Source organism: Astatotilapia calliptera, chromosome 16 (genome assembly GCF_964374335.1).
Source record: "Astatotilapia calliptera chromosome 16, fAstCal68.1, whole genome shotgun sequence".
NCBI classification, from domain to species: domain Eukaryota; kingdom Metazoa; phylum Chordata; class Actinopteri; order Cichliformes; family Cichlidae; genus Astatotilapia; species Astatotilapia calliptera.
The window spans coordinates 14,128,957-14,149,728 of NC_137437.1; the positions used below are offsets into that span (position 1 = coordinate 14,128,957).

The 20,772-nt window shown below is 39.8% G+C and overlaps 1 protein-coding gene across 1 annotated transcript; it reads right to left on the bottom strand.

The window, feature by feature from the left end:
* Positions 1–16,611: 16,611 nt before the first annotated feature.
* kctd12.1 (potassium channel tetramerisation domain containing 12.1) lies at positions 16,612–18,301 on the bottom strand. The gene has a single exon (XM_026145223.2). It carries the CDS (start codon positions 18,034–18,036, stop codon positions 17,170–17,172), a length of 867 nt encoding a protein of 288 aa, XP_026001008.1. The 5' UTR covers positions 18,037–18,301; the 3' UTR covers positions 16,612–17,169.
* Between the last annotated feature and the right edge of the window lie 2,471 nt (positions 18,302–20,772).

Genomic DNA, 20,772 nt, shown 5'->3' on the forward strand with positions numbered 1-20,772 from the left:
ACGAAGGCGGGCAATTTTTGATAAACAGCCGCTTCTCATTGTGATGCCAGCCACTTGAGGATGTTACACTGAGCATTTTTCTCCAAACTACTGATTGATTTCCAAGGCTTTGGCTCTTTACGGCTTCACATGAATCATACAGGCTATTTCGAGCTCTCGGATCTCAAAGGGAGTGGACATAATTTGAGTTATATATCCATCAAGCACACTTCATTTGTATTTTAAAACACTAAAAGCCTAAACACTTATTTGTAAAAAGCATGAATTTGTCTTCTTTAGTTTAAAGGGATTTGGGTTGCTTTAAAGGATTTAAACAATTAGCCTGGCTAAGCCCTGCCCAAATCGGCATCAATAAAGATAATAAATATACATGCTGTTTCGTGGTAAATCCATAATAAAATATGGTGTAAAAGCATCGATTTATGGCTTTATGGAGTGGTTATGTGCTGGACTGCTTCTTAGTTGTTTCTTAGTTAGTGAAAACATCTTGAAGCCTTGACTTGAGCATTTTGCGCGTCACCATTTTGGTGTTTTGAAATTGGAAATGACAGGTGAGAGGTAGATCAGAATTTATGCTCGTGATGTAGGCTGCAAAGCATTCCCTGCATGACTGGCTTTTAGACTGACAAAACAAACTCATCAGAGAAATGTGAGGTCATGTATCAAATGAGTTGAAGGGTTCTTTTCTTACAGACTTCCATATAGTCTGAGACAAGAGGAGTAGCTTTTTGAGTAGAGTAGTGATTTAAGGCACTTAAATCACCACCAATATCGGATTTTTAAGACCAACATTTGTCTAACATTTTTCTTTAGTCTTAGCGCAAAGTTAAAGCGGGCTGCATCCTCACACTAAACTTCTGTGCTATGAGTGGAATGAGTCTTCTTGTCGAGCTCCCAAAAAGAAGGGATTTCCCAAAAATGTTTAACAATTTTATTATATGTTTAAAACTTAAGTGATGTGATTTTAATGATATTAAAAGTAGACCCACATAACCTTTTCTTTATTAAAATGTGTGGATGCTTTGAAGCAGAGACCGAAAACGCTGTTTGTTTGTTGTAGCTCCTCGTTTTTTGTGCTCATTAATCCTCCCGTGCCCTTTAGTAATCTCCACCAACCAGCCTGATTTCCTAACTGAGAAGTGGCAGCTGTTGACCTCTTCTGTAGAGACAGATTTAACTCTAACTGATTTGAGCAGGTTGATTTATTATACTTTTTTCCAATTGTAGATCTTGCCAAAAAAAAAAAAATATCAGCTTATTCACCAGCTGGATCGCAGCTGCTGTAGGCTGTATTTCCTACAAAACACCACCCTCTGTCTTCCTGACAAACCCTCTTCAATCTAATATGTAATCAATACCACTAATTTGCTGTCCCATCAGGCTTCATCCTGTCTACTGAATGCGTTGCACCGGGTCAATGGCTACCCAGGTGGGGGAGAGATTAGCCAGCTAAGCGAACAGGATGAAGCAGAAGATTCACCCTGGGTGAAGTTGGTTGCTTACTTCAGTTCTGTAACGGCTGGTGGGAGGCTGATGGGAAAACCTGCTATCCTTGGAGATCAGGGCACAGCTGGGTCGTGAGGGTGCAAACACACCTGCTTTCTGGTAAGAGTGAAAAAGAAGGAACAGCACAGAACAGATAAATAGGCAGTTTTTAAGCCGGCAGATGTTGTTGTTGTTTTATTAGTTTTTCTTGTCTCTTGCATCAATAAAATTTCATCTGTTGAAATCATGTGTAAAGTAGGCAAATCAATATACAGTATTCAATATGTACCAACCTGTTATAAGGCGATGATGAGAGTGTCAATTACTTTACTCATTTCCTGGCATTACCATTAGGCCATTACATAATTTCTTTATTATATAATTGTTCTTGTTCATTAATGGCGTTACGGGAGAGGGAGCCAAGTACCAGTCAGCTGTGATTATACCTGTAACTCTAATAAGCATAAATAGCCCGTCATAAGCCAATGAAAAGGTCGGCTACAAAGCACACCATATCACATAGCACGTTGCTGACAATCATGTCGCTGCACCAAGATTTAGTCGTGGATGAGTCACTGAATTTCAGCCCACCTCTGCATTTCAGCATCATATCTTATACTTATCACCTCACACTTCCTAATCCATATTTCATTGCAGACTGTATGAAGGATTAAGTCTTTCTCCAGTTGAAACAATTCCTTGTTAGAAGACAAGAAGGATTTTTCCTATCTGTTACACAAAGGTTTTTGCACTAGAAATTTGCTGAGTTTCAGAAGATCCCTTTGAAATTCTCTTCCCACTTCATAAGAGGAAAAACCTGGCTGTGAATGTAGCTGCTTTGCTAACAAAATGTGGCTGGTAGAAATCTTTTCAGATGTTCCACGTCAGCAATATGAGCTGAATGTGGTCGACTAAAGAAGAAAAACGGGAAATGAGACAATATGATTGCCTACAACACTCTGAGAGTATTGGAGTAGGAAACCGAGGCCGGTAATTAGGTCTCTGTAAATTCAATTGACTTCCTCACCGATTCGAGCAAGCATTTATTGTGAGGGTTGAACTGTGTATCACACGGGTCAGTCTGTTACAAGTAGATATTCATTTAAGTCAAATCGCCAGCTGTCTCCTTGAATTGAACTGATAAGTTACGCATATTTAAACTCGAGCTTCATACACATACCCCACAGCCGGGCTCTCATTCCCAGGATCCCACCGCCAAGCATGCAACAACAAAGGAGGCTGACCAGTGAGGGCTCAACATCAAAGCAGTTTGGGCTTGGTGCACCCCGCTCCTGCAGCACAAATACAGCGAATCATGCATACAGAGGAAATTCAGTGGATATCATAACTTGATGAAAGTGTACACAAAAAATGATCACATGGAAACACTTTCACGTGTTTCACTGTTTAGCCAATCACACAACCACACACTGACAGAAGTGATTAAAATTTTGTTTGTCACACTCAGAGCTTCAAAAAGAAACATAACAAGAAAACTAGATGCCACCCTGGCATCATGTGACCTTTACACCTCCTGAAAAATCTTCCTCAGCGGTGGTGTTGCTTAAATGTCAGCTGCCTCAGCGCGATCCTTGTTTCAGAGTGAAAAAGAAATGCACTGAGTGCAACTCCTCAGGCCACCTGTCCTACTGCCGTCATCAGCCACAATATGATGCCTCGTTGTACGGCAAATATTTACAGCTTGGCTGCGTCTTCAACAGTCACTTACACAGTATCATGTTGAACCGCAGTTCTAGTTAATCACTGCGCTGAGCAAAGTAAACAAGCGCATTAATAATTAAAAGAATTTAGCATGGCAGTAGGCGCCCCAGCCTTTAGATAAAGAGTGAAATCCAAGCTGGCAACGTTTTCTCAGTGCTCTTAAATCTTTTTCCTTCCCACCATCTCATCTAATCCGGCACTTGGGTTTGATCCAGTTGAAATGATGAAGGAGACGCTGCCTTATCGCACTCAACCCCCTAAACCCACTTCCATTTCTACTAAGGTATTTTTCTTTGCAGCAATCTCATGTAAGATACCCTACCTGCTCCCACTTTAAACACAGAGGAGAGATTAAAGTTGTGACACTACATCTTCGACTGCTGGTGTAATACAGCGTTGCATTAGTGTTTACTACTGCAGGGTTCAGATCAATGATTATGACAGCACTTTATCATAGTCAGGCAGTTCACTGGTTTTCCCAGCAGCTCTTCGAGTGTCTGACTGAGCCAAGCGTCTTTCCGGGTGCGCTGTGGGAGATCCAACTGAGGGACTGTTGCAAAGAGGAGAAAATACAGTTTTTGAGTCAATACAAAAGTGGCTTTTTGATTGCGGCCTGCTGAGCTCAGTGTGATAATGGCCAAGATTGACACACAATTAAAAGTTTCTCTGTGAGAGTTGGGTCAGTGCCGTAAGAATAATGAGCGCCATGATGTCTCCTGGGTGACTCATAAAACAGTCTGAAATCTTGACTAGCCTTGAATTCTTACAGTAAAAGTGGAACTTTCAATTTAATTATGCTTGAAATATAGTGACTTTCATTAGGTGTAATTACCATCAGTATGGAAAAGGCTCATATCTAAGGAAAAGGCTCATATCAGTGTTATTTAGTGTCCTCTATTACAAAAAATCAAGGGTCCCTTTTTTCTTCATCTATTTATTATTGAAAATTTACAGAGAATACAACTTTTAGGTGACGAATGAAACATCACATTTTTGTCATAAACCTGGAAGCCCACTAAACTAAAGGGCTTTGTTCATATGGCAACAACTTTTCAATACTTTCTGCAAATCTCCTGTTCCACCACATCCCAAAGGTGTTCGACTACATTATGAGCTGGTGACTGTGGAGCTATCGGAGTACAGTGAACTTATTGTCATGTTCAAGAAACCAGTTTGAGAGGATTTTAGCTTTCTGGCATGGTGTTTTATCCTCCTAGAATCAGGAATCAGATGATGGGTACACGGTGAACGAATGATGCTTAAGGGTCCTTAAGTGTGCAAGAAAAAAATCCCATGATTTTTTTCTTACACCCCATGATATAAAAGCAGGATGGATCCATGCTTTCAAGTTGTTTACAGCAAGTTCTGATCCAACCACCTGGATCAATAATCAGAAATCAAGACTCATCAAACCACACAACATTTTTCCAATCTTGTATTGTCCAATTTAGGTGAGCCTATGAGAACTGTAGTTTCCTGTACTTAAGTGGCAGGAGTGGCATGTGGTGTGGTCTTCTGCTGCTGTAGCCCATCTACCACAAGCTTTGACGTGTTGCTTGGCCACAGATGCTCTTCTGCATAACGAGTGGTTATTATAGTTGCTGTTGCCGTCTTGATACTCGTGTCTGACTATTCTCCCCTGACCTCTAACACCAACAGGGTATTTTGACCCAGAAACCTGCATATTTTCTTTTTTTCAGACTATTCCCTCTAAACCCCGCAGATGGTTGTGTGGGAGAATCCCAATAGATCAGCAGTTTCTCAAATACACAGACCAGCCCATCTGACTCCAACTAACCTAAAATATTCCATCTTTGACATACCACCAAATAAAAATAAATAAAATCAAAAAGTCTTACAGGATCAATTATCATTTTCAATGCTAGAGTCCACACATGTAGAAAAATGTGCACTTGCCACACATCGATGAAATCTGTTCACAGTGAACACACAGAAAGATTTGTGAATTTTCCATTTCATTATGCGCTCGTTTCAAATGCATCTTTTTTTTTCTTTAATATTGTGATACTGATACAGCATCTCTCCTTAATTACTGCACTTAGTGGATGGAAATATTGCATAGCCTATCCAATCACAGTGTTAATTTACAGGCATTCGCAAGTCGGTTGTGTCTCTCACTTTGCTTTATCCCTCAACCAATGAGTTTGAAGGTTGTGAGAAGAGAGAGAGAGATTTACTGAATCTTCATATAGGAACTGATGTACATGCCCACATGCCTTTGAAGGATTGTGGCAGCAGTTACATTCCTTTTTTTTTTAAATAAAATCTCTGGTGTGATGTTTTTCTAACATTAAAATAACTCCATTGATGCTTGCCAGAACAGCCACTCTAAGCTTTGCCTCAAGGAAGAAGCAGAACATTTGATTGGGATTTTCTGTCAAACAGAGACGCATCTCTGTGCATGTCTACCAAACAGCGCTGGTAACGTTAAACAGTTTCTACGCTCGTGTCTCTGCTTAAGCGAAACTTTGCTAAATTTTAAGCACCGACATTTCATCAGCATCCTCAGCGACGGATGCAAAGTCATGTATATGTTAACCAGTATCTGCATGTATGAATGCACTTGAAAATTCGAGGTTGTCTCAGGAAAAGGAGCCTAGTTCGACCTAGTTATCTAATCAAGCTGTAACCTGTAAACAAGTTCTGCAGAAGAGGCAGACATCTGTCAGAAAAGAGTCAAGCAGATGTTGGATTTTTTTTTTCACCACTTTCTAAGGAAGTATTTCTATAGCACTCCACTCTCCATCACCACTTAACTGTGCTTGGTTCTGAACATGGAAGCAGTCACTGCTGTGATCACATATATAACACCACAGACTTTCAGCACAGCTCATAGTGTAGTTCTGCAACGCTGAAAACAATCCCCCCGTGTTAATCTACTATCTACTGGCTGCCTGTCAGAGTGTAACTCCTCAAAGAGAACTGTTTTTATTTATTTTTTAAATTTTGTTTTTAATATATAAATTAATAGGAATCCACCCAGAAGAAAGATAATCCACCTGTACTGTATCCCTGCTGCCTGGTATTGATTTTCTGTGTGTTACATAATATCTTTAGGGGCTTCCATCAACTCCTCCGATGTTTATTCTCCCGCTACAAATAGAGGATTGTCAGACAGCCAGTGTGCAGATGAGCAACACAACACAGCTCAAAGCAAGCGGGATGAAATCACCTGTGAAATGTGTGTACAGAATGTCTTTTTTTTGTTTTTTTCCCCATCAGTTCTTGCTTTGAATCTGATATGACAGATACAGACGTGTATTCCTTTTTATCTGAACACCGCAGCTGTCTCAGTGTTTGTATCAGCTTCTGAAAGTGCTGTTGTGATTTGTAGCCCTGAGACTCATATCCTTTAACGTTTCTTCATTTTCGTCTATTGTTGTTTGCAATAACAAGCAACAACGGGAGATTTTTGTTCTCAGTCTTGACTAGTGTGAATTCCAGATAATGTTACAGGGAGTTGGAGGAAATAAACTGATGCAATTTTCTTTGTTTAGCTGCGCAACGTTCTTCTGCATGTTATATATTTTAAATAGAAAAGAGAGAAGAGAATAGATGAGAAAGCAAAGGCAAAGAAAAACACCTACGGCAAAAAATGTGCATTTTTCCAGCAGCTTTGAATTCACTCATGAACGTGTGGTTTGAATACAGAAACTCAGTAATTTAAGTAGTTTTAGGCTGCTGATCACTGCGGGTTTTTGTTTGTAAGTGAATCATAGCTGAAAGTTCAGTTTTTCAGCTTTAAAAAAGGAAAAAAAATAAATTAATAAATAATATCCTCAACTTATTTTTGACATATTGCTGCACTCTATGGTCTTTTCAGACCGCAAATAATCAGTCTGCATCAGTTGGCTTCTGCAGGAAATTCTATCTTCGGTCTTCTGCCCCACAAAAATGTGCAAACTCAAACAAAACATAGAAAAGGTCTGGTCTTAATCACGTAATAATAACGTGCTCCTTTTCCATGAAAACCAAACTCGTTTTTGAAAGTCAGTTATGCTTTGAAAAGCATTAGCAAGACTTTGGCAGCATCACAACTAAAATATTTGGACATGGCTCCAAACTTTCTGCATTAACCACCCTACAGAACATCAGAGGGTTCATGCATTTTTATCTTTGCACCAGTTTGTTAAAAAATACTTTGAACAAATGCGTTGTAGTATTCAACGGCGAGAGCCCCACATGGATGAAGTGACGAGCTTCTTTGTTCTTCAACTGCTGCAATGCAAAGCCCTTTTTCACTACAAGCCTCATTCACACAGTGCACAATTATTCTGACCAAGAACAACAAATTGACGTCAGTGTTATTAACACATGACATCAAAAGTCTCTTAAAAATTAAACTAGCTTACATGGGGCTGGGAATGGGGTCTAAAATTACCAATCAATCAATCAATCAATCAACCAACCAATCAATCTCATAGGAAACATGTTCACCAGCCTGCTTAATACTTACTTGTTAACTTGTTAACCATTTTTGTAACCAAAATTTACACTCTCTCTTCAGTGTAAATTTTGACAATGCTTTGCTATTTAACCTACTAATAGCAGTATGCTAGCACTATTAAAGGGCACAGATTAAGATGTTTTATCTTATGTACTTGACACCAAAAACAAAGCTTAAGGACAATTTATATCCAGAGCCATTCCTCAGCACTCCAGGAAGTTAGAGCTAAACAGGTTATGTCCCATTTTTTATGCTAAGCTACATTAGCTAGCTAGCGGTACTGACTGAGTAGCTGCAAGACTGACGCTAATTTTCATTTTGAGTGAGCCACTTACGTGACTTCATAGTAGAGTGCAGTTCTCAGTGAATGCTGTTTCACAAGCTAACTTTAATGGCTAAAGGGTAGACTGTAAATGAAACACAGGATGCTGTGGTTTCTGTAGAGGCTTGTAATTTAAGTTATTGCTGCCACAGAATCACCCAAATGTCTAAGTAGACTAAAACTATTGTTCAAATGGATTTGAAACTAACAGTAAAAGGCTCAGTGTAGTCAGTGAAAAATCTGTGAAAGACGTTGTTGCCTTTTCCTCGGTAAGACCATGATGCAACAACATACACATAGAGCTGTTGCTTGACTTCTTCCATAATGCCACTTGTGAATGTGATTTACACCTCTTTCCTTCCATTTCTGTCCATCGTGGCTATTTCTAAGCTCAGACATAAGCACTGACTTGATACTTTGGCTTTTTTTATTTATGCCTCTGCACCCTGTAATTCTGTCTCCTGTACACAAAATTGCTTCCTCTCAAAACCAAGCCAGATGTGGAAAACGTGAAACTAGACCAACGACTCCAAAAGCCTGTCCTCCGAGTTCATGCGGATACCACATTCGTGCAGACGTAACCGCATCATTGGGGATTCTACCCTGATACAGTTAGGAAAGAGAAAAAACTGTGTAAACATGCATTATTTGAAATTTCTATACATCAAAAAATACAAAATATAAACAGAGAGTTGAAAATATAAAAATATATAGTATATCATGCTTCACTGTGCAAAAAAACAAAAAAACAAAAAATGTCTGGTGATTTAATATTTCAATGTTGAACTTCCGCTTTTGAATTTGGTGTAGTTTGATTAAAAAGATTAACTCAAGGTCTACAAGCTAGCTTTTTCTAAAGCATTCAATGATCCTGATAGAAGTGAGTAATGTGTCTTTATTATTATTGAGGTTTTATTTTGAAATATAAAAAGCTTCTACAACTGAGCAGACACCTTACTTGCTTAAAGGTGCATATAGATTAAGATTTCAGCACTCTTGCAAGTGTATTGTGTGCTTTTCTGTGCAACATGACTGCAAGATGGTAACAGCTAATGAATCGTCGACTATGAGATGTGGCTGCAATTCCTCCACTGTGTCTCCTGCTGCACTCTCCTGAGTGGAGATATGATAACACCAGAAACATAATCATTCAAGCAAGCGTTTGGGTCTTTCAGGTCAACATTTTTTATTACTATTATTTCTTTGCATCATAAACATTTTGTTTGGCCTATTAACCTCCATGTCTTTTATTTGGATCTGTTCCAGTGTTGCACTGATCGGATCATTTCAAGAGACGATCGATCGATAGATAGATAGATAGATAGATAGATAGATAGATAGATAGATAGATAGATAGATAGATAGATAGATAGATAGATAGATAGATAGATAGATAGATAGATAGATAGATAGATAGATAGATAGATAGATTTTTGAACAAGTAAATAAAAATAAAATTCAAAACAAAATACATTGATGAAGATGGTATGATTGGAGTAAAATGTAGATGTAGATGATATATATTCTGTATGAAGCACACAGAAGCTTTTTGCATATAATAACACTGTAACAGAGGCTATCCACGGGTGAGGAAAAACAATAAAATACAACTCTGTTAAGAAACCATGACTGACTAAGGCACTCAAAAATGCATGTAAGAAAAAAACTGAAGAATAGAAAAAAAAGCAGAGCGATCTTGTAAGAAATATAACAACAAACCAACTAACATGGTGAGAAATTGTGAAATGGCTTACTACAGCGAATCTAACAAAATTCATGCAAGACAAAAAAAAACTATACTTTCCCAATAATTTCCTGATACAAAACAAAAGATATTGAAAATTGTTTTAATGAATTCCTTGTCAGTGTTGGTCCTGGTTTGGCCAGAGAAACTGCAGCGACTGAAGGGGAGGACTTTCCTGGATGCCAAATAGAAAAATGTAATGAACTCTTATAAGATGTGGAGATGAGAAGGATAATTATTGATGTGGAATAATCATTTAAGGGCAAGAAATCAGTGGGCTGTGATGGCACAGATATAGACTCACAGTCACTTACATTAGGCAATGTGGGTTTAGACCAAAAAAAACATGCACTACTTTTTTTTTGTTCTTTGACAAAATAACAACTGCAATATGAAAAGAAAATGTGTGCCCTGTGCCATCATACTGGTATGTTATTAGACATAGGGTAATCAGTCAAACCACTGGTTAAGATAACCTGAGTGCATTTAGCCAGATATCTTCTGGAGAGTAAGGCAATGCAGGATGTGGGGTTTTTGCCATATTCTTTTCCTTTTTGAAAGTCGCAGATGACATTGTCCTTCAGGTCCTTTTGGTTTAATAGAACGTCCATGCAGATTAGTTTGAAACATTTTTTTGTTTTTTCTAGCACATGTTAAACAAATCTCGTTCTTGACTTGTGATCGATTCTAGCCAGAGTGACATGGACGGTAATAAAATCTATACACAGGTTGTCACCTGGACACCTTAAAGACATAGGACAGACACAGATGAAAATGCAGATGTGACACGGCTTTCTGCTTGTTCTCAAAACATTAAAACAGAAATAGTCACTTGAGTTACTATTCATTTACGTAACTGTTTTTCCTGCTCAGAGGACTGGAGTCTGTCCCAGTTGTCACAGGATGCACCTTAAATAAGTCACCAGTCAATCGCAGAGAAACAGACAAACAGACCAAACAGTTCATGAAGAATCACCTCTTAACCTAATGTGCATGTCTTTAAACTCTGGGAGGAATCTAGAACAACCTGGGAAAAACCCATGCAGGCAAGGAAACACTCTGGGTTTAATTGAACACAGTCTTCTTCTTACTAACCACCATAATGCCACATTGTGAGGTCATCATCCTAAATTTCTGCCACGGCGAGAATTTTGTCCTGTGTACTCTTTGGTTGCAAGACCATTAAAACGCCCAGCTGTAAGCTGCTCTTACAGATAACTACTGGTTACATGTTTTGTCACCACAATCAAAAATATCACAGTGAAGCTTTCATATTGCTCGTCTTTCATCTGGGCCACACTTATACTCGGCATAGCCAGTTTAAAAGGGCATCTGATTTTAATAACCGTAGGAATGCAGAGAAAACTGGAATGAAAGGCTTCACCGTGAGACGAGCGGTCCCCGGTAAGTAAGAAAGATTTTACAGAAGTGCACAGCAGCTGTGGAAAAAGCATTTCTATTTGATGACTGTAATTTTCAAAAGAACTCAGCTGCGGTGAAAGGTGGGAGGTTTAATGGCCAAGCGAATGAACGGCGCAACATCTCCGCTCAGGTGATTGGGACACATTATATTAGTCTGAAGACTGCTGATAAATGATCAGAAATCTAAAAAGAGCTGAAATAAGACTGCTCTAAAAAGAGCTGAAATAAGACATTAGGAATTCTTCACAGTGCGCTGCCAGAGACATGATACGGAGCCCCGCAGGGGACATGGGAGAAAAAAAAATTAAGACGGACTTTTGCGAGATCTCGCAAAACAAACTCCGGATCTCGCAAAAGTTTTGCGAGATCTTGCAAAACTTTTAGCCGCATTCTTCGGACGCCGGCTCGAAGCCGACCGGGAGGTCGAGGCACGATGTGCCGGGAAAGCGGTGTTCCTCCCGGCTGTAGTGGGTCTCGAGCTAACGGGAAGAATGCAGCTAAAACTTTTGCGGCTAAAACAAAAGTTGCGAAAAACTTTTCCCGAGTTTGTTTTGCGAGATCCCGAGTTTGTTTTGCGAGATCTCGCAAAACTTTTGCGAGATCCCGAGATAGTTTTGCGAGATCTCGCAAAAGTCCGTCTTAATTTTTTTTTCTCCCATGTCCCCTGCGGGGCTCCGTAGAGATGTGAAGTGAGTTGCTTTGGTTGTAACAACGACAGCAGTGGCTCCAGCAGCAGGTGCTTTGTTTCAAGGTTAGCATTAGTTAGTTTTCAGTTTGTAATTTGGGTATTTAGTGCCTATGAACACAAGTACGCATGTGGAACAAATAAATAATCCATATTGCTCTCAGTAATCTAATATTACTGCCTTTATGGTTTTATAATTTTTGCTACTGTTGTTCTCATGATGGCAAAAAAGATCCCACCAATGAGTCATTCGCTACTATGGCATTCAATCCTTTAGCTATGGCCCCATAGAATGACGTTTTTTTGTGTTTCATAAAGCTCAAATATTTTACAGCACTCTGCTTGCAGTTTTTTGGAAGAGGCTGTACTTGTCAGTTGATGTTGGTCGCCTTATGCTGAACTGATCCTAGTACGACCTTTACCATCACAAATCATCTGACCTGTTATGTATTCAAATAATTGCAGATTCAATTAATTTGCTATCAAACAAGTGGGTCCAAATGGTAATTGAATTAGGCCAGTGTAATGTAATTAAACCAAATTAGCAAAATAATTCATGCCCAATCACATCGTATTCTGTGACTAAAAGGTAGATTAAAGTTGGATCATTCCTCCCGAGCATTCTTTTTCTTTATTCAGTCATTAACTGAATAAGGTTGGACTGACTTTTATGTATCCATTACTGTATTTGCAGGGCATGGTGACCAGGTGTTTGAGCTGCCCGTCAGATAACTACAATATTCCCTGTCAGATTTAACCAAGGACCTTTGTTAGGACTCGTATCTCCTCTCCCTCTCCTCATTTCCTGTCAGCCTCAGCTGTCCAATGAATACAAAATTGCAAGGAAGAAAAGAGCCTTGACTGTGAGTGTCTATGTAAACAAGTAGACGCACGCATTTAGATTTCTATTTTGTTACTCATGCAGATTTTGAATGCCTCTATTTTCTGTTTGTGCTCAGTAGAAAAGACACTGAGCAAAATTAAATGTTTCATTTTTATGGGAAGAAAAAAGCTTCTTCTTTCACTGCAGAAAAAAAGCACTGCAGCATTTAAGTGGACTTCAGAAGCTCTGGTTAAAAAAGAAAGCTGCTAGTGCTTTTAATTAATCATTTATTTCTGCACTCACTTGTAGATTTTTCCCTTTCTCTTGAGTTCTCCAAAAGCCTTGTGAAACGCTACACTGTTATGATTTCACATAGCAGGGAGCGCTATCCTCCTGTGAGCCCCGACGGATCCGTATCCCCCCGTTGTGAAGTCAAGTTTAAAATGTTTTGCTGAATTAGAATAATGAAGCCCGTTGTCCAGAGTTAGGTTTGTGATGTGCTAATGAAACCGACTTTGATCTAAAGCGATTGAGGAGGCGTCCCGGGGAGATGCAAGCAATCTGCTGAGGTTCATATCAGGAAGCTGAACGGAGAGAGAACAGCAAATATAACAAGAAAGTGTGTTAGAAAGGAAAGAGCACTAATGATCTCTGACAGTCCAAAGTCATATATCTCTGTGGCTGACCTGCCACCTGACTCAATCTCTGACCTTCCTTCTTCGTTCTCTGTTATCCACTCATCACTCACAGGGAAAAACCTGAAGGCCCATTTATTTCATTTTGACATCGCTGAAAGGTAGCACATTCATGGGACGTGTCCTCCTCAGTATCTGTCATTCATGTTTACCATCTCATACATCATACAGTACTGCATATTGTTCTCATCATGCCTTTATTTATTGCCCCAGTGCAGCACCAAGTAGAATCATTGTCTTCATCCCCTTCTGTTGTTTCTTCACTTTTCTCTCATGTATTTAGAGTTAATAAGAAAAGTACAGTCAGAGCAACGCTTTTAGATTTCTGACTTCTGTGTTTAATAATGACCCTTTAAAAATTTGTAACAAAATACTAAAATGACTTTGTCTCTAGCCTGAATGAAGCATTACCAGAATCTAAAGCAGCATAGGGTATTGTATTACAGTGGAGACTAGTGAAAACTGTCCTAAAAGACTCTCTTTTGTGATTTCTTATCATTTAATTCAAATTGCAGCTAAGAGCCCTCTCTCGGGAATTGCAAAATTATGCTCTCTGTCTAAAATGTATCAAAGTGCAGAGTGGGGCTGGGTGTGCACGTGCTGCAACAGCTTGAATGATTGGCGTAGCAGTGAATAACATCGTTTGCCGCACATGTCCGAGTGGGTTTCCACCCACGGCCCCTGGGCATGCAAGTGTTGTGGAGTCTCTAAATTGCTCGCGCTGCACCGTGTGTAAATGTGGGTGTGAATCCATCATTGTTTTTATGCAGAGCTCCATGACGAATGGCTGACTGATCCAGGGTGTTTCCCAACTTCAGAGCAGTTATTAGCGTGGTGTGTTTCAACTTCCCAGAAAAAATGAGAAAAAACAACATGAAAGAAATTCAATATAAGCTCTTGACCTCTTTTCCCAGATTTGTTTATTAGTCAGAACTCACCCGTGCGAGGGTCCGCGTGAGCTTTATTCAAATTCAAAGCACATGAATGTTTATAACTAGTATCAGATAATGCGGTCATATCTTATGAGACATCTTTCGTGTGCCCTGACCATTTCATCCAAGATTTCCAAGACTTCTTTGTATTCCAGGATGGAACTAAATCATTTAAAACAAAAATGATTCTTTTTTTAGCCAAATAATTTACATTTATGCAGCTGTGTAACAATATCTTAGTCACAGTAGTAAGTTATATAACATTGTGTGTGAAAATTTGTCCCAGTAACTGCAGCTGTTATTGCTGTGGTATGTCACACATTCATTCGGGCTGCCTCGTCCCTCGTCTGTTCATCCAGCTGTAAATAATCAACAGATATGATTGGATTTCATGCAGTATGGATAGCGTTACGCTTAAAAATGAGCCTGGGTTGCAAAGCTGCTATCGTGTTCTGTAGGACACTGCTCCTCAAAAACTCCTGGTCTGGCATAATTTCCTCTCAAGGGTGATAACATGTGAAAAGTTATCCTTCTGAACAGGATTGTACAATATTAATTGAAATGGAAGCGTTTCTTCACTAGTCTCCGCTGGGCTAATGGCTCTTTTCTGACTCGGTTTCCGTTCTGGCTCCACACACCCAAACACACACATATTTTTCCTTTCTTTTTTCTTTTCTTAACTGAGCCTAGGAAGAGAGACTTTATTTTTCCCTAATGTCTTTGTCCTCTGTGTGAGTGCAGCATCATTTCTCCCTAATTTACACTGATTTCTTTGTTGAATAACTCATAACAAATGGTTCAAAGTAAAGTATCTATCACTTGGCTCTCAGGCTTAACTTAGGAGACATACAATATAGGGCAGCTAAACTGGTATCAGCCAAGCAAACATCACTATAAACATTGCTTATGAGCTCTGATAATATCACCATCTTTTCTTCTCTTTTAATGAATTTGTTCTTTTCAGATTAACTTGCCAGGTCTGAATTTAAGTCGGTGTCACTTTGTTATATCTGGAGTGTATTTTTAGACTCTGGGGGTGGATGCACATGCTTATTCGCAAACATTTCCAATTTAGCTGTGAGCCGGTGTGCATGCAAAGGTAAAGCTAACTTAGTAAAAGTGCTCAAGATATCTTACGGTAGGAAAGGTTGAGATATTGCTAATAACAAAAATGACCTCTTGGTTCAGTATCTCAGCGAGCCACAAGAGAAAGCCTGCATGAGCCATCTTTTGTTTTTGTCACCTGTTCCTTTCCTGATGTGACACATCTAAATGTCACACAGGAAAAGACAAAATTACATAAATGGAAAAGCCTGTCTGCATAATTATCTTTAAGAGTGCATTTATTATGAACCATTTATATACAAACAGTAATGTCTAAATTGTCAACCTCATGAAAAGAACCTTTCTCCAACATTCTTGAACCAAATTGAAGCAGAGTGATGCATTTAGCAAAGATGTTCCCTTTGGGTGGATGTCCCGGACCCCTACAGAGACTGTGACTCTGTAAGCCCCCGATTTCCTATAATCCCACCCGTGGCCTTGAATGTGGGGACTTTTTTTTACATGTCTGTTTTGAATGAAACGTATAATCCAGGACTGGCTGTACGCTGGCCAGTCAAAAAAAAATCCGTCCCCCACAGCCGAGGTACACCAATCGAATCTCCATTCATCCACAGTCCCTGGCGGACTGAACCCTCCTATTTGTGTGCAGCTGGACCCTTTCATTATTTACACTTGAAATGATAATGACATCATGTGTGCACAGCTGCACTATTTGCATCCACGCTGCATGCTAATGAAATTGTGTACCAAAATGGATAGGTAGGAGGGAAAAAAGGATGCTCCTGCAATATTTAAAGGCTTGTCTCTTCAGATGTGGAGCTTGTTTGTTGGTTTTTTGTTTTTGTTTTTTTTTTGGGGGGGGGGGGGGGTATAACAGGGCAAAGGTTACTGGGAAGCACATAGCACCTTATAAGGGAAGTTTGCAAATGTGATACAATAAGTGGGAGGCAAGGAAAGTTCAGAGTCAGGATTTTGTAAGTCATGCGTGAGTGCAATGACAAGCAGAGACACTACTCTGTAACACGTCGCTTCTGGGTTAAAACTGTGTGACAAATTTTGTCGAGCTGGCGGCTCCACTGCCATGACGGAGTGAGATTTCTGTGTAGGGCATCTCTCTTTGAGGCTGACTCTTTGATTCCCCCACTGAGGATGGTTTAAAAGGTTGGAGAGAGGTGAATGCCACTATTTTTGTTGTTGTGTAATCTTTGTGCAGACATTAAAAGGAAGGTAGGATGACTGGCAAATGGCTGAGAATAACAGAGTTAGAAGACTTTATTTGTAATGAGTAAGTTTATAACAAATACAACTCTACCAACACTTCACATACAAGTACAATCGTGTCAGTGATAGAACTGCTATAAGAGCCTATTAGATAATACAAAACTTGGCCAAACAAGTGCTCGAGCAAGCCTAGAAGTCACAATGACACTGAATACTAATTGCTGCTGGTCTGTTCCTGGATGCCACTCAATTCACACAGCACTGAGTCAGACATGACTGAAACATTGACATGCAGTTCTATGAGATGGAGATGATGTTTGCAGTGCTTTGAGTTTTGCTCACTTTGAACCTCAGAACAGCTTCATCTTTTCAGCCCATCTTAACAAAGTCTTGTGTGTAAAATAATTTGTTGGGGGATGAGGGAGCATTTTGTGTCTAATTTCTGGCAATAATGGAGCAATATGGTACAGTCACTCCTTAACAAAAGTCACCAATCAGCACAGAAACTGCACTACTCTTCGAAGACATTCCTCTGTGGTGTGAAATGTAGGTATATTTACACGGATGTGGCGCGAATGGTGTTGGTTATTCCCGACAGAAAACGTATTCAGTGTAGCTTGTCCAAATTTTGTCTTCATTGGGATCGTTGCTGGTGTAGGCACAGGTGCCTGTGGAGCTGCAGGCCACCATGTGGAATCCCGCTTCTGTCAGCTTGTCAAATGCCTGCTCTAGAAAATTATACTTGAGATAGTACCGGGATGTGTATCTCTCAGGGGGCCTGTCCGGGTCTCTGCTCTCATTCAGCGTGTCCCCAAACACTTCTTTGGCCAGAGAGGTCTTACCGCAAACTGTGATGCGCGCCACTCTCCTGAACTTGGCATCGGTTTGGATGTCTCTGCCAATAGTGTACGAGCCGCGGTATCCTATCGTGATGTAGCCGGACTTTCTAGAGTCCAGAGACGGGGAGCGCATGGCTCCGCTGACAGACATGGTGCGTAAAGTCTCCAAGCCGCCGGAGGAGCCGCACTGCTGCCCGCCGTCTTCTGTGTCGCTCTGGCTGATCTCCTCGCTGATTGAATTCTCTTTACTCACCCGGGGATTGAGGCGTTTTGCGAGGTCCCGAAGCTGGAAAAAGTCAGCCTCTCTCTGCAGCCGACTTTTCTCGGGGAAGTAGTCCGGGAGGACCAAGTTGAGGTCTCGGAGATAGTCGAGGATGTAGCGGAACAAGAACCCATCCCTGTCCAAGAAGAAGCGCCCTTTGCTGTCTCTCGCCAACTCCTTTGGTGACTTCTTGCTGAACATGTTCCACAAGAGTGAGTCTGGGACGGCGATCAGAGTTTTGTGTCTGGTGACATAAACCTGTCCGCCGACATTCAGCTCGATGATCTCGGAAAACTGGGCGCCCGAATCCCCGCAGCTGGACACTCCGCGCTCTGTGTCCGCCAGTGCCATCTTCTCTGAGCTGCTTCACTGATGTGGAATCAGTGGAAACACTGAGACACCACAGCGGCAGCAGCTCGTTTATGAAGCTTGGGCTTACTGCGTGCGTGCGTACCGGGAGGTGACTGCTGAATTAACATTTAACTATTGAATGACTGTGAAGAGTGCCAATGCTGCTCTCCCTCCTCATCCACAGAGAGAGAGAATCTATGTATCCACCAGAAACGTCACCTTCCTCCTGACCTTGTAGCGCAAATACCGATGTGATAAAATTACAGCATGTGTGGGTGTTTTTTTTTCTCTCCAAATGAATGCAAATCCATTAGGATCACACACAAACCAGAGACTATGAAACTGGTCCAAGTCATTCCCTTAAAAAGATGTTTGGAAAATATGGAAATAGTGACACCCATTGCATTTGCAAAGGAAATGCAGCCAGCATTCAGCGCATGCTCACATATTAATTACAGTTAGGGCCATAACATTTTGTTAGTGAGTTTTGTCACTGTATCTCATCACAGTGGATTTTAAATCTAACAATTAAGATGTGATTGAAGTGTACACTTTCAGCTTTAATTGAAGAGGTTTCGCAAAAGTGTTACATTAAGTGTTTAGAAATTATGGCCATTTTTATACACAGTTATTTGTTTTCAGAGGCTAGCATAATTTTACATGTAAGGAACTTTGTTAACACTTGGATGAACATTTTTTGCAGTCGATCCCTACATGAAATCTACAAGCCTATCTCCACAAGAGTGTTCTTGACTTGGCCAAATGTTTTGAAGGTGTTTTTGTTAACCAGGGAAAGAATTCTGTGGTCATCCACATCCTTTGTCTTCTGTTGTGTTCCACGCTGTTTCACGTTTCTGAGCTCACTAGAGCCTTCCTTTTTTATTGTCTTATTTTGTTGTGTTATTGGTTGATTTTTCAGCCTAACAATGGCCTCCTTCAGTTGTATTTACTTCACACCAAGCATTCCAAGATACCCAAAAAAGGTCAGCACTTGAAATCAGCACCACGTCTTAGTTTGTTGTGGACGAATAAGAAAAATGTTTAAATGTTTAATGTTTAAATGTCCAGTCACTTTTGAACCTTTGGAAATGGGGAACCAAGTATAAAAATGGCTGTAATTCCTAAACAGTTAATACAGTCCTTTTATTTCACCACTTTAATTTAAGCTGAAAGTCTGCACTGTAATCACATGCTGATTTAAAATCCACTGTGGTGGTGTACAGAAGCAAAATTACACAAACTGTATCGCTTTTTTTTTTATTTTAAGGTCTAACCATCCTAACCTAATTCTAAATGCTAATTAGTAACTTACACACACACACACACAGAGAGAGAGAGAGAGAGAGAGAGAGAGCTCTCTAACAGCCATTTAAAGAAGGAAAGAATTACTGTAATTAGTCGTTTCAAACAACAGTTCTTAATCAGTGTTTTCAGCACTGCATCATATTCCTTCAATGCAGGTCTACTACTATCCCACTTCATACTTTATTCTTTCACAAAGTGGTTCTAAAGTGGTGCTATGACCCGAGCAGCCCAAGCCGAAGGGGGAAGAACGTAACATGAATGATCCAGGTGGGGAGGGTTGAGTCACAGATAAAAGGTTCTGATGGGTATAATTTATTAATTGAGTAAAACCTTTTTAAAAGAATAAATTCAAACCTGTGATACCTAAGTATACTTTCTAAACAAAATGAGAAAATGAGAAAAACCAAACAGAAGGAGTGATAACTGTAATTCTAGTGTAATCTAGGCAGAGAACCAGCTTATTGTTGTGCAGGAGCATGTTATACTAAACCTGAGCCAGTCTCGGGGGCCAGACATAAAACAACACAAGGCACATTCAATTTCAACATCTTAGGAGAATCAGACATGGCAGGCTGTTTACACAGTCCCAAGAATTACATGAAGGCAGAGCAGTCAGTGAACACAAATCCAGACATCAATCATGGGCAAACACTATAAAAAAACATTTAAGCTACAATAGAGGAAGTAGTGTCTAAAATTCTTGCCATATACATGAGAAATCAGTCACATTGCACTATGTGACATGCAAGATAGATGCATAAAACATTAATATAACCCCTAACTTATTACAAATCTTAAACTTAAACTATAGTAATGAAATGACTGACTTTCTGTCTACAAACTAAAGTTCTCATTAAGTCACTTACAAGCAAAAATATGCCAGAAACACATTTAATAATCATCCAGTGCAATATTTGCTTTGCTTCTTTTATGATATTGCTGGTGGTGATTTTCTTGAGTGTGTGTTGTGGGATATTTTGGCCATGGGTGACATTTAGGAAGTTTCAAAGTTGCACCATTTTGTGAAAGCACGGAGCATTAGAGTCACAGTCACGTGGACCTCCTGTCTCAGGGAGAGTGATCCACCAAAGCCTTGTTCTTATAGATTTTTATGTTATTGCAGTTTTTAAGAGCACAGTATCTTTTTTTTTTAATTTAGTTAGGTAGAAAGTTTTATTCAGCTTTATCTTGGACATAATTACACAAATCTGAGCAAAATGTTACATAGTGTATCAGCTTAATCTGTATAATACAAAAAGAGCAGCTGGAAAGGAAGCACATTATGGAATTACATAATTAAGCCCTTCCATGTAAACTAATCTTTTTGAAAAGAGAGAAACACAACCAAGTTTTCCTCATTTTTACATGAAATGGATGAATTTGTTTCACTTTCATTTCTTCAAAGACTTTGGTTTACCATCAGAGTTTACC